We start from the raw sequence: 13,991 nt of genomic DNA on the forward strand, positions 1-13,991 counted from the left end.
CAGGCTTGGCTTCGTGTTGATGGGACCCTTGCTGAGCCGCACCCGCGTTCTTGGCCGAGACACTCAGATGCTTTGCTCTCCAGAATGCGTCGAGGCAGCCAACTGCCGGAAAACCTCATCAATACTGTCTGCTACCACGCAAACTCGAGTCGGCCATTCCCATATGTCAGCACGTCAAAGTCTAGGCCCGGCTTACAGATTTCTCGCCCGGGCACCGTCCATCTTGAGAATCTGAAGTTTGATAACCAGCGGATGCCGTTTCGCGCATAGAACGGATCTGCAGAAACGAAGCAACATCCGATCGAGGCTTGTGCGGGGCCCGGGATCGGCCCTCCACGGCTGTTACCTCCAGTGGGGTTCGTCCTCTGGTGCCTCCGATTTTCTCTCGGCGTCTCGATCGACCCCAGCAACACGAGCAACATCCTTTGCTCTTTCGTTCTGTTGATACTGGACATGATTGAAAAGATGGTTGACAATTAACATTAGGTATATCGAGGCAAGTTGTAGTCTAATCAAATATATGGACATCGCACGATCAAGTATCTGACACCTAACTCCCTTTGCAGATATAGCGCGGCGGTTGTTCGCCCTTTTCACACTGCAACTCTGAAGGTCTTGGCAACGCTAGGAACGCCTGCTTCGTTCACAGCAAACAACATCCAGTAGCCAGGGAGTGCGATGCCGGCGTCTCCGGGAACAGTCACGGTATACTGTTTATCGTTGGCCTGGGCCTCTAGAGGGCAACGTCTCTGGTCGGTGTTGACTGCGTGTGTCGAAGTACCCATTCTAATCATCGAGAAGGTGTAGTTCGCCGCCTCTTCCATCGTAATGGTGAAGCTGTCGCCGGCCTTGCACTCGGAGATCGAGAGCTCGGAAACGACAGGGCGCTTGGCAAGAGTTTGCCCGTCCTGGAGCCAAATTAGCATTGTGATTCATGTAGCCCAGTATTTCAGCATCATTTCGTACGGTTTCAAAGAGATAGGGCGGCGAGAAGAACTGCCCGTCAAAGTGATTGGCGGTACATCCGTTGCAAAGACCACCGCCGCCAGAGAAGATGGTCGCATCAGGCATCAGAAGGGCTACTGAGTGGTAGTTACGGGGGGTGGTATGTGACTTGAGCTAGGAGGAAGTCAGCGCTGTAGCCTTGCAAGCTTTCTCAATGAACTGACTGTAGTGAACTTCTTGGTAGCAGGATCCCACATCTCGGGGAAAAGCTGCGGGTTGGCGTCCGAGAAGAGTACGGTACGGCTCTGGCCACCAACAATGAAGACCTTGCCATCCGGAAGGACGACACCGTTGGCGAACCCGCGGTTGTACTTGGCGTTCTCAAGCTTCTCAACCTCAACAGCACCGCCAGCCTCACCGATGGTAAGGACATGGGCGTTGGCGGTTGACGCAACGCCGTCGTAGCGCGGAGCACCTCCTACGGTGAGAATCTTTCCGGCAACAGCGCTGAGAGCTTTTGTTAGCGACCAGACTTGGCGATGGGGGGGGATGAACAACACATACTCGTACATGACATTAACGCCGCACATGGCATCGCTGTCACTTCCTCGGTTTCCAGCACCCTTGACGCTTCCCGAGTCCCGCGTGGAGTACCAGTTCATCGCCTTGCTGGGGCCGGCCTGGAAAACGTATCCATCCTTCCACGCGTGAAGCCATGCGTGGCTATCGGCCCGGAAAGAGCCACGTGTATCTTGGGTCAACATGGGCGTCACCGAGCACCCGTCGAGCTTCTTCCATTCCTTGCTCACGGTGTCGTAGATTTCACCTTGCTTTCCTTGGGCACCACCACGGAACGAGCCGCCAATGGTGAAGACCTTGTTATCAGAAGTGAGGGTGCTCGACTGGTATCCACGAGGGATCTTGAGGTCGCCAGTGGCGGCCCAAGAGTTGGTGTCTTCATCAAAGATACTCGTCTTGGCGGCAGTGGAGCCTCCGCTGACGATGATGTGGCCATCGGCGTCCATGGAGATGCCCGGGCAAAACATATCATGCTGTGTGTTCTCGACCAGGGCCTCAGTGACTTCCTTGCTGTATGGGTTGTAAATCGAGGTGTATGTCTTTCCGTTACCGGGGAATGTCCAGCGGTTTCTAGTCGTCGTTAGTTCGTCCACGTTGATCAACAAATCAAACTTTCGGCAGTTGCGGAAGGAAAACACAAAACTAACCTCCAACCAGAAGACCACGCCAGCAACTCCCCAGTCTTGGGCAATAAAGCCACGGCAACCGGTACGACCGGGAACTTGACCAGGGCGCTCCATTGCCCGATGCTCTGGAACTGGGAAAAGTCAAGCTGGTACAAGTTGTAATACCCAGCCGCGCTCGTCCCGCCGCCGCAGAACGCGCCCTTGTCGCCCGCGCACGCCGTCTTGCAAAAGCTGCTTCCGCTGTTGCCGCGATCGCTCGGCACGTCGCCGCAGAAACAATCCCGCCCGGCGCCGCCGAGACCAAAGTACTTGCTCTGGTACAGCCCGCAGTGGTCCTGGCACATTTGCACCGTCATCTGCGCGGAGCGGAGCTTGGGGTACTCGGCCAAGGGATCGCCGCGCGCGGGCATGCGCTGGCACCCAATGTGCTGGGCCTTTGAAGGGGACGCCGCGGCCGTCATCATTGTCTCCGGGCCGTAGACATTGACGTAGTTGACGCCGCCGCAGAAGGCGCCGTCATCGCCGCGGCAGGCGGTGTTGCACTGGCTCAGTGGGGCGACCTGGGTATTTGCACGCAGGGCATTGCCGCAGATGCAGTCGGTGCCGCGGGAGAGGCCGTACATTTTGGACTTGAACTGAGAGCAGTAAGACGCGCAGGTCGACGGGCTCATCTTGTCGGAGCGGGTGCCCTGGGAGGTGGAGACGTCGGTGGTGCCGGCCTGGTCTGTTGCGATGAGGGCCGTTCCGCGGGTGCGTTCCTGGTAGCAGCCCATGTGGACTTGGCCCGAGGGCGCGGGCTCTTCTGCTGGCATCTGGTAGACATTGAGGGTGTTGTCTGCGTCTTGTGCCGATGCGAGGAGGGGGATGAGGAGTGCCGCGAGAGACACTGCTCTCGGTGGGAGCTGCATTGTGAATGAGTGTAGATGATACTAGTAAATAACGAATGACTTGATCCTAATGAATGGAGAACTAGAAAAAGATGGACTGAAAAGAAATGGAGCTCCTGCACAGGGTTGCCTGAGTAGGTAGGATGGGAGGTAACCAACCATTAGGTGGGTGTTGAACGCTTCATATACAAGTTGGACCTACTCAACATCTAGATAGTCACGATATCCTCGCGTGGACCAGCCAGAACTACCTCCAGGGCTCTAAAACAGAACATTAACCTGATTGGCCGCTCAAAAAAAAAACCCAAAGCGCTGCCACCGTCGACGGGCACACACAGACATCAGGACATGGTCAAGACGGGGCGGTCGTCGGTCGAGCACCACCTCATTCACCCGTTCCCCGCTTGCTCCCTCGGGATAGATTGTAAGAGTGACGGTTCTACCCAAAGCAAAATCATAAGCGAATGCCCCAGAGCTGATGTCCTACCTTGAGAACGACGAAACTACTTGGCTTTGCTCAGGTATGCCAGTTTTGGCAAAGTAAAGACGCTGACGATGATCGATTTGGGTTTAGGTCGCCTGCCAAGACTTGAAGTGTCATAGCGGGGTCGGCTCGAGTCTCGTTAGACTGACTTTGAATTTGGAAAGACTGAGGTTGTGTGGCTGGGCTAGGTATGTTTATTCTTGTCAAGGCTGTCTAGTTTGCTGATGGGGAAAGGGGGGAATACATCATCGGGATGTTTTGGTTCCATTGAGGTCAGATGAGGATCAGGTACGAGTTGAAGCTGGGAGGAGAAAGATGAAAAATTATCACGGCTTTAGGCCAGCCAGTTTTCATTAGCAACTTGTCATAAAGAAGCTTTCCGAGTGCATAAGTCATAACAATTGCAGAGCAGAAACTCTCTTGCGGAAATACATTTAAGCTTACCTTATCCCACCGAGAACGTGGTCGGTCGGATTTGGGACTAACATCATTACAACAGCAGGCCCAACTAACCCAAATTAAGTCTAAAAAGAAGGTTGCGACCAGCTAAAGCCGATCAGTTCTACCGTGTCTCAGGTCGCTCACTTAGCACGCTTAGCAATCTTAGCCTCTTAGGTGATCTTTTCGCCCACGGCCCTGTTCATTTCCTCGTATGGTGGTAGCACTGGCTGTAGAACAAATCTGGGGAAGGAAGTCTCGACTTTAAGGTGGAGGTAAATGATCCTCATTCTTTTCCACGATGCATCATGTGTGCGTTAAGGTTTTCTTCTGATTCATCTGATCGTGCTTGAATCTGTTAGATCCGACGATCAACGTGAGTCTGTATATGCAAATTGGGACGATTCGTCTGTTGAGCTGCATGTCTTAGCGGGCTCAGCGGGTTGAAGGTGGCTCTTGACCGTGTGCCGACCAGAAAATACGAGGAAGGGCATTCTCAAGACTTTTTATCGCAGTCGCCATTCTGTCCTGAGTGTATGTTCTCATGCATTTCTTGATCGACTCTAGATTAGTCACTCCATGTCGTCTCGACATCCCACTTCGCGACGCCCACCTCCCTGAACATGACACGTTAAGGAGGTGGGAGCCGTGATGCGCCACAAATAGTTCACGCTAGCAGTCCATGTAACATACCTACTCCAGAGGATCAAAACAGTTCATCGCGCATTTGCGATATTGACGGATAGATCTTATGGCCATTTCTTCACAAGCATTCTTCCCCGTGAATTTTGAGCCACTTGAACTACCACTTCGAAAATGACGGCTGCGACAACTTTTGGCTCGGCCACTCCAGTCATGTTTGTTCTGGACGTACTCGACGCGATTGAACAAAACTCATGCTCAGTGAGGCTTGATAACCAAGAAACAGTCTTGATAGACAGCGTGTAGAGTCGTTCCACTCATGCTGATTCACAATTCATCAAGTGTCAAAGAATTCTTTTGGAGTACCAGTTGCTCTCTCGTCTTAATCCTTGGTCTTCTAAGTTCTAGAATTTCGGACTTGGATAATACCGTCTTACTTACTTCTTCCACAGGCTCGGGCAAAGTCCGAAGTTCTAGAAGACTTGCAGTTCATTACATCGAAACCCGATATAGTGGTCGCCGAGAACTTGCCTAAACGGGCAAATGTGGTGATATTCCGCAGTTCTACGCGTATGCCGATGCACAGCCGCCACGGAAAGGGGGCGAAGATCCTTAATACCTGTTACAATACCAACATGCTAAAGAGCTCAGCCCTAAATTGATGACCAGCTTTACATCAGTACCCATCATGCTCTCATTTGACCAATAGTATGCACAAATGCAAGCCGTAGGCTTAGCAATACTCCTTCCTTTATGGAAATTCAACGAGTAGTCCGTAGCCAAGACCTCGGGAACCGTGGCGAGTGCGGTCGCTATGCTCCTCTTTAGAGCCTCAACTCCACAAACTCTCCCACTTCCCGGCCGACAACGAAGATGTGGACGTCAGCAGCGCAAGGGGATGTTCCAATCAAAGCCTTCGCAACGTAAGCCATTAAGGAGAACTTGATTAGCGGATGGCTACAGAACCCCGAGCAATGCCAAAAACGGTGATGAACGATGGAATATGGAAATAATTGAGCGAAGGTGTTGTCGTATAAGAGATGATGGGATCCTCGGAAGAAGACTTGGAGTTTGAGACCTCACGCTCATCGCACAGTCTAGACACGACTTGACTCTCATTCATCAGAAACTCTGTCTTTACTGTACCCATCTCCAACATGCTGTTCACCGACTTGTTCCTCTTTGCCCTGGCCGCAGGAACCACTCTCGCTCACCCCGAGAAGCTCACTGCCGAACAAGCAAAGCATGAGGCAAAGCTCATTGGCCGAAGCACCGACAAGTGCGCTGCGGCGATCGAGAAGCGCAAGGCAGAAATGTTTGCGAAGCGAGCGGCTCGTCTGCAAGCCCGCCGAATTCAAAACGGCCATGTCGATATCCGGGACCTGATGTCCCGGAACTCGTTGCAGTACACCACCATCCAGAACGACACTTGCGTTCTGGCCCCTGACACCGTCTGGGGACCCTATGGGTTAGTCAACTACGACGGGTTCGATTTTGAGGTTGATGCGGGGACTGACTTTGCGACAGCGTTGATGGGGAAATCCATCGTCACGATCTGCGTGAGACGCAGGGAGGTATCGACTTCTATCTCGACATGGGCGTGATCGACATTGAGACATGCGAGCCCCTCGTCGGCACAGCCCTCACGATTTGGAATTGCAACGCGACCGGCTCATATTCCTCCTTCACTGGAATCGACCCCAACACCGCAGAGCTCCTGGATAACTGGTCTAAAAGGACGGACGGCACCACCGACGACGAGACGTTCCTGCGCGGGATCCAGACGACCGACCAGAACGGCGTCGTGGAGTTCCTTACGAAGTTCCCCGGATACTACATCACAAGAACGACTCATATCCATGTCACCGCGCAGACCAACATTGCGAACGGCACGTCGTATTCCGCCAGCAAGGTGCAGCACATCGGTCAGCTCTTCTTTGAGGAGGATCTTTTAAGCCAGGTATACGCTGTCAGCCCGTACAGTGAGCACCTTACGACGCTGAACCGTACTACCAACGAAGAGGACTCGCTGTACTCTGATGCCAGCTCCGACGGGTACAGTGCTGTCATCAGCGTCAGCCAGTTGACTGATAACATCGAGGATGGACTTGTAGGATATGTGAGTGAATGACTTTCGAAATCGATCTCAAGTCCACAGTCTGCTAATGCGAAGTAATAGATTACGATTGGTGTCAACTCGACTGCTGATGGACTGGCCATCACCGGAGGTGGTGTCAACCCTCAGGGGTACCTTCCCACTGTTAGTGTGGATGACGCGAAGTTGGCACAGGCAACCGCAGTCGACAGGGCTGACGGCTACACATCTTAGACGTGTTGTAGATTGATCATGTCGTTCAATGTAACATCTGCTGGAACCACTTGTAGTAGATGCACAGAAGCTGCTTTAAGTTCAGAAAAATAGATACCCAAGCACATGTAAGGAGATTCAGGTTGGCACTTTTACGCATTGTCCATCTAGTTGTGAATGATCACGCAGAATTCAAGGTCTACAATATTGAACTCCATGACTTAATTCCTCGCACGATATATGCCTGCCGCAAGACAATGATTCTTCGCGGCGTGACTTCTCGCTACCATTAACCAAATCTTTGAAGAGACTTAGTTGTGAGTTTCACAGAACTCTATCGACCTTGAGCAATGATGTCTAGACGCTCTATATCTTGGAACGATGCTTGACCACATGTTTTTGGCTAGAACATCGTTTCTCCTCAACTCTAGTTGGACTTCTAGGTTTTGATATAGAACTACGGCCTCGATTATATAGAAGCACGAGATCATGGGGCAAGCCGCCGACAGGCACTTGCAGGTAAGAGTGGGATTAAGCTATCTATGGCTATCTTCTTTGCCATTGTTCGCAACGTCTTGGTAGATCACGTTACATTGAAGATGCATCAGACGCTATCGGATCTCGTCCGATGTTCTCACTCGACAAGCTATCTTCACGTTGCCAAGGTCGTTCCAACAGCAGGTGATGAAGGAGCGATATCGAACCGCAGAGCTACAGCAAGACTAACTATTCCATGCGCCAAGGACGGAAGACCGGACGTACTGCCTCGAAAGTCAGAACTGCCCGCGCTATCACGTCTTCAAGGTTGTGTCCTCAATGGTCTGCTTATGTCTGCGATGCGTTCTTATCAAACCTGGAGAGGAGGTGTCGGGTCTCCTCCGCTTCCACTGGTCGATCTCGACATACTCCACCTGCATTGCGCCTTGATAACGCGATCAGATAATGCAGGCCTCGCATGCAGCATCAACATCTTCCATCCATTCCTCTTATTTCCGATGCCGGTCGGTAGAATCACCAGGGTGTATTAGCCGACGCTAGACCAACTGCAACCAACATCACATCCAACGTCTGCCGGGATTAGATTGTGCCCTTGGGGCAAGTAACATGCCCAAGGGAATCATTGGTCGAGGAGGTGCTGTTTCAAGTGTTGGAGGATAGTCCTCTGTGTAGTCTATCCCGAATACAGATTAACCTCCAATAAGACTTGGGAAACTTCCAATAAAAGGCGTCGATAAGCTATTCCCGACCAGAAGAGGTTTTGCATTACCGAGGTGGCAACGCAACAACGCTGTTCGCAAGCACATCACGAAGATCCGCAATTGCATGCTTCTCCTTCCCTGTGAACAATTGGCGGGGGGTTGACCGCTTTACTTATACTTGTCGCAAGCGTCGCATTGTGAACCCTACTTACATTTCGAGTTCTGCGACACTAGCATCTAACCATGCCTCAGTTACGTGACGAAAAGGGAAATACCACTCTGAACGACTCAAAAGAGTCAACTGACCCGAAGGTTGTTGTTGATTCTGTTTTTGAGACGTCGGAAAAGCTATTTCTTGGAGGTATCGACGATGGCTCAGACGGACCCAAGAGAGGGTCTACCGAGGACTCAGAGCCTGAGTACGACTTCAAATCTGAAGAGTTCGTTAACATCCCAGAGCTTGTACGCAACGTTGTCGGATTCGAAGACGATCCAACTTTGCCAGTGCTCACCTTCCGCGCAATCCTTCTTTCTGCAATCTTTTGCACAACTGGAAGTATTGTTTCGCAGCTTTCATAGTAAATCGCCCATCTCCATTATGCAATCTGGTGTGTTACTGATAATAGATAGTTTTCGAACTACAACAGCTCCATTCCCTGTCTTCTTCGTCATCTTGGCCTCTGCTCCTCTTGGTCGGCTGTTGGCACGTATTCTACCTGCTTATACGGTCCCTCTCGGACGCTTTTCTTTCTCCCTCAACCCTGGGCCATTCTCCATTAAAGAACATGCAATCATCGGTATTGCTGCCAACGCGGGCAGTCAAGGCCAGTGGGCAAGTGAGTTGCTTATGACAAATTCCGCCGCCCCCGCTTCCAGATCCAACTAATATTAATGATCAGCTTACTTGCCAACCAATGCAGCACTGTATTACGGCATCACAATGAATCCAGCTGTTGCACTCTTTTTTGGATGGGTTAGATTGAACGATCATGACTTGAAGCTTGAATACTAAGAGCAATCAGGGTGCCTCTCTACTGGGTTTTTCATTCGCTGCAATGGGTAAGACCAAATCACCCTGTGCTGTTGATGATACTCTCTGACAAGCCAAAGTTCGGAAGATTCTGATTGATGATCCTGAATTCATCTTCCCTTTGTCTCTCCAACAGGTCACATTGTATAGGAGCATGCAAGGGAAGTCTGAGTTACACAAAAGCGTTTCCCAGAAACAGATGAGAGTGAGTAAAGAACCGTCAGCTAATCCTGTACCATGTTAACAATATCATCAAGGTGTTCTGGTGGATTCTATTGGGCACATTTCTCTGGCAATTTCTCCCCGAGTACCTTTTCCCTTTCGTCGCTGCTCTTGCTCCTCTATGCTGGTTCGCGAGTCGAAATCACACTGTCAACTTCCTCGGCGCCGGCCGTGGAGGGATTGGACTCCTCAACATCACACTCAACTGGTCTAACATCACCTCTACCGTCATTACTTATCCTTACAGTGTTCAAGTGACTATCTTCGTTGGCTTTGTTATCACGGTAGGTTCTACACCTCTTTTCAATGTTCTGTACTGACTATTCACAAGACATGGATTTTGATTCCCGTTGCTTACTTTGGCAACTTATGGGGATCTCCTACGTACGACATTATGTCGAATGGTGTGTTCCAAAAGAACGGCTCCTCTTATCCATTCGAATCTTTAAGTAAGACAATAATCAATCGAGAGTCATGTAAACGGTTTGTTGTGAGTGCTGACAGCTGCGATATAGTCTACACGGACTCGAGCGGTGTTCAGCATGTCAATGAAACAGCTTACCACGAGGTTGGTCTGGCGTACTCTGGTGCTCAGTACACATGGGAAATCTTCATGGTAAGCGACGTTTCGAGTATTGTTCGCATGCGAAGCTGCTAATCCAACAAAGTGGTACGCATCGTACATTTCCTCCTTTGTTTGGTGTGGCCTATTCCTGGGCCCCAAAGTAGTCAAGATCTGGAAAGCAAGAAAAGCAGAGGGAGAGTATCACCAAGATAGATTGAGGTTGGTCAATCATGTCCAGGTGCTAAGAGCTATTTGCTGACCTCAACTCTTTAGTCGTATTATCCAACAGTATCCTAGCCTCACGTTTTGGTAAGTTCACATCCCTCGGGACTCTATACGCAAGATATTCAGTTAAACTTTGGCTAAACACCATCAATAAGGGAATGGGCTTTGTTAACCATTATTCCCATTGGAATTCTGCTCGTTATTGTCGCCACAAAGTCTGTTTGGATGCCGACTTGGACTTACTTCGTCGCCCTGGGTTTTGGCGGCGCTGCTATGCTGCCCATGAGTCTGGTTTATGCGATGTCTGGATATTCGATCAAGGTTGGGTTCTTCAATGAACTTATCTACGGCTGTTAGTTCAAGGGTATTATAACATGGCGTGTCAAGACACATCTGGCTGACGAAGGCTATAGACATGATCGACGCGAAGGGATCGTCGCGCCATCCCCTTGGTCAGCTAGCCTATCGCATCATTTCTGGCAACGTCTGGTACGATGCTCGTATTGTTCTGGAAGACCAAAAGGTAAGTGTTCTTCTCAATAATTACTTGATCAAAGGGACGCTGACACGAACCCTAGATTGGGCACTACCTCCATCTTCCTCCACGAGACGTGATTGGGGTCCAAATCATCGCAAATATGATAGCTCTCCCTATCAACTACGGCGTTATGCGTTGGGTAATTGCATCCAAATTTGACTACGTGAGCGGTCGAGTCGCGGATCCTCAAGGACAATGGACTGGCCAAGAGTTCAAGAGCTACAATACCGCCGGTATCCAGTATGCACTTGTCGGGCCAAAGAAGCTCTTCGCATCCTCCTTTTTCAAGCCTGTGCTCTACGGCTTCCCTGCTGGCGCGATAGCACCGATCATCATCTGGCTTCTTCACAAGAAGTTCCCAAAAGCCCGTTTCGATCTTTGGAACTCAACGATCTTCTTTGCTAGCGCGGCAACTTTCCACGGAAATCTCAGCACTGGGCCCTTTACAACTTTCCTTGTCGGAACCTTCTTCAACTTTTACCTCTACCGTTATCGTCGCGCTTTCTGGAACAAATGGGCATACATCAGTGGCGCAGCCTTGGACACTGGCTTCAACGCCAATCTCCTGTTCATCTTTATCTTCCTTGGTACAACCGGGGCAGTAATGGCGCACTGGTGGGGAAATAATGCGGAGAATATTGAGAGGTGCTTTGCATTGAAGGATTAATTCCTAGGTATAGAAAGGATCACTTGCTGCTCAAGGGGGCTCTATTAAGCTACAGCAATAGCAATAAAGTCTTAGCCTCAACTGGAAATCCGCCTCGAGACTGCAAATACCTCAAGCTAGCAGGACAGTCATCGAAGCTCAATAGGTTACTTAATCTATGCAACGAAATGGGTTGAAAGTTGAAGGTCATTCTTAATCTAACTTATTCGGATTTCTGTCAATTTGCAGCCATCTACATCCACCGCAGTCTTCGCCTCCCCACACATAAGGCCATCCACGAAGCACTGTGAGATGACCTGCCAGTGGCCATTTTCCAGTCGCATAATCAAGGGCGCTGAACAGCCCGGTACAATGAAGATCGAGTCTCCCTTCCGTATTTGTTGGAGAATTGCGGTGCCGAAAAGCCCCTTCTCCGTCGTGAAGACCGGGTAAACGATTCCAACATGCTTGTCAAGTGATTCTAAGAAGGGCTTAGGGTCCACGCAATCTCCGACATCTTGCACCTGAGGGAAGAAGGACTTGAATTTTCGACCCCAAGGTTGGAAATTGTCATTGAGCTGCTTGCGAAACTGAGTCAAATCGTTGAGGTTGGCGTGTCTGAGAACTTTGCCCCAGCCACGCTTTTCCAGCGCCAAAATGTCTGGATCGTCTGGGCTCAGGCTTTCGAGCCACGGAATATCGAGAATCGTCGTCTGTGAATCGCAGTCATAGATTGCAGCTCGATGAAGAGTCCGTACGATTGCCGCCTTGGGATCCTTTGGCATCTCAACAAATGCTGGCTGAACTGCATCTTGCCAAACACCGAGACCGCCATGTTCCCAACCCAAGAAAGGAGCCAAGCCTTCGACCACATCAACGAGATATCCGCTAGTGACAAGAACCTTTCCGTCCTTTCCCAACCTGAACTTGGCTTTCTGTCCCCAACTGGCATTACAGTGTGTCCCCCAGAGATAAGGATCAACTTCCCTCTCGCCTAATTTTTCTTGGCATCTGCTGTTAGTGAATGAGTGAGCCTACCACCAAATTACTAACAGCCGAAAACTCTTCACCTCCCCTTGCCGGAGCCCGCATCCGCGATGGCCTCACAGCCGCCGTCGGGCACCGGACTGATGTCGGCCGACCAAGCCGACCCCGAACCAGGCTCCGGGACACCTCCGGAGCCGAACCCCACCTCAAGAGCTAAGCGACGCCGCGACGCCGAGGCACAGCCGACCCGGCCCAGCCTAACGGGAAGCCAGCTTGATGCCACCACCGACGCCCCTACCTCGGCCGAGGGGCCCGCAGCCTCTACCGCATCTGCTCCGAGCGGATCTGCCACAGGGTCCGTCTTGACAGCCCTTGCAGAAGAAGCTAGACAGTACGAGGCACGGAAAGACGTCTTTCTGACCATTGCACGGTCCGTCGACAGCGTTGTCGCCAGCTTTGACGGTTCTAGAAAGCAGATCGCGAAAGAAGCCACTGCCTATGTCATTCAAACCCTCAAGAGACTGATCAATCACGAGACAAGCCCAATAGCGGCCCGGAGTTGGGCGGCTGTCGTCGCACCGATGGCGGGCAACACCACTGCGGCGACCCGGAGCGGCCAGAGCTGCCAGAGCTCTGCCCGCCCGAAGGCCACACTCCCCGCCGAGGATCAGCCGCAGGCGCAGCCGAAGGAGGACCTCCGCATCTTTGCCCGCGTCCCGGAAGAAAGCTTAGCGGCCGCTCGGAAGATCGCACCGTTCGCCGTACGACAGATCGTCTGTAAGGCCGTTGGCCTGGGGCTAGCGGACCTTCCCCACGTCTACCATATCAGCACAGGTTACTCTCTGAAGCCGCGAAACAAGCAAATACAGGAAAGACTACTTACAAGTAAGGCAAAGCTGGCGGAATGCCTCGGCGCCCACCAAGTCGAGACGCCTATCAAGTGGCACACATACGTTGTGCCGCGATGCCCAACAAAACTACACAGCATTGGCGGGGACGTCCTGGACCCAGCCACACTCGTTGAAGATGAGGTCTTCGCACAGACAGGACAGAAGCCTGTCCTTGCTCGACCGTCCCGCCTTGGGCCCAACCCAGTCACGAACGAAATATCTTGGCTCATATCATTCACATCAGAGGTCACGCCCTTCAGGCTCTTCAACCAAAGCGGCAGATCTCTGCCCATCAAAAAACGAAGGACGCTCATCCGACATGACCCCGGCTGCCAGGGCTACCACGCCAACCGGTTCTGCGGACGACGACCGACTTGCAGCAACTGCGGAAGACCTTCCGACTCACACGAAACGGGACCTTGCATGGCCAGGCCCCAGTGTCCCAACTGCTGCGGCCCCTTCCAAGCCGGCCACACAGACTGCCCAGCGAGGCCCTCGGTCGTAAACGGCGTCGTCTCCCTTCCCGGTCGAAAGGAGCGGGCTCGGATCCGGAAGGCCGGCCAGAAAGCATCGGACACTCTGTACAAGGCTACTCGATCCGACAGTAGCCAGGAGGCGGCAGGCGTCCCTACCTCCACCAGCCAGAACCAGCAACCCGGCGCCAAGCGCGCGCGCACGAGAACGCCCTCCGCAAGCTCGATCGTTTGCCTCGGTGACGGAAGCACTGACAGCAGCAGCATGGATGAAGACGAGGCGGACGAAGGCGAAGGCGAAGACTCC

The 13,991-nt window shown here is 51.9% G+C and overlaps 5 protein-coding genes across 5 annotated transcripts; 2 read left to right on the plus strand and 3 right to left on the minus strand.

Annotated features, from left to right (window-relative positions):
• Window positions 1-593: 593 nt before the first annotated feature.
• BDZ83DRAFT_550857 (kelch domain-containing protein) lies at window positions 594-2,278 on the minus strand (the record flags this gene model as incomplete). The annotated part of the gene is made up of 5 exons (XM_060503488.1): window positions 594-908; window positions 967-1,119; window positions 1,170-1,452; window positions 1,510-2,094; window positions 2,172-2,278. Coding segments are annotated over 5 exons (1,443 nt in total), but the record flags the coding sequence as incomplete, so codon positions are not given.
• A 33-nt stretch (window positions 2,279-2,311) lies between these two features.
• Window positions 2,312-2,827, minus strand: BDZ83DRAFT_560591 (uncharacterized protein; the record flags this gene model as incomplete). Its single annotated transcript, XM_060503556.1, has 1 exon — window positions 2,312-2,827. A coding segment is annotated over one exon (516 nt), but the record flags the coding sequence as incomplete, so codon positions are not given.
• A 2,931-nt stretch (window positions 2,828-5,758) lies between these two features.
• BDZ83DRAFT_592089 (Intradiol ring-cleavage dioxygenase) lies at window positions 5,759-6,930 on the plus strand (the record flags this gene model as incomplete). Its single annotated transcript, XM_060506500.1, has 3 exons — window positions 5,759-6,069; window positions 6,129-6,720; window positions 6,781-6,930. 3 exons carry the CDS (start codon window positions 5,759-5,761, stop codon window positions 6,928-6,930), a joined length of 1,053 nt encoding a protein of 350 aa, XP_060358535.1.
• A 1,421-nt stretch (window positions 6,931-8,351) lies between these two features.
• On the plus strand, window positions 8,352-11,355 carry BDZ83DRAFT_745231 (OPT oligopeptide transporter; the record flags this gene model as incomplete). Its single annotated transcript, XM_060513181.1, has 13 exons — window positions 8,352-8,686; window positions 8,739-8,944; window positions 9,008-9,081; window positions 9,131-9,167; window positions 9,219-9,343; window positions 9,396-9,644; window positions 9,692-9,809; window positions 9,876-9,976; window positions 10,029-10,144; window positions 10,199-10,234; window positions 10,306-10,502; window positions 10,564-10,673; window positions 10,729-11,355. The coding sequence occupies 13 exons, from the start codon at window positions 8,352-8,354 to the stop codon at window positions 11,353-11,355; spliced, it is 2,331 nt and encodes a 776-aa protein (XP_060358536.1).
• Window positions 11,356-11,524: 169 nt separating this feature from the next.
• BDZ83DRAFT_145216 (uncharacterized protein) lies at window positions 11,525-12,451 on the minus strand. Its single transcript, XM_060501299.1, has one exon. It carries the CDS (start codon window positions 12,117-12,119, stop codon window positions 11,553-11,555), a length of 567 nt encoding a protein of 188 aa, XP_060358537.1. The 5' UTR covers window positions 12,120-12,451; the 3' UTR covers window positions 11,525-11,552.
• Window positions 12,452-13,991: the final 1,540 nt, after the last annotated feature.

The sequence above is a fragment of the Colletotrichum acutatum genome (assembly GCF_030867785.1).
Source record: "Colletotrichum acutatum strain CBS 112980 chromosome Unknown BDZ83scaffold_184, whole genome shotgun sequence".
Taxonomy (NCBI): Eukaryota; Fungi; Ascomycota; class Sordariomycetes; order Glomerellales; family Glomerellaceae; genus Colletotrichum; species Colletotrichum acutatum.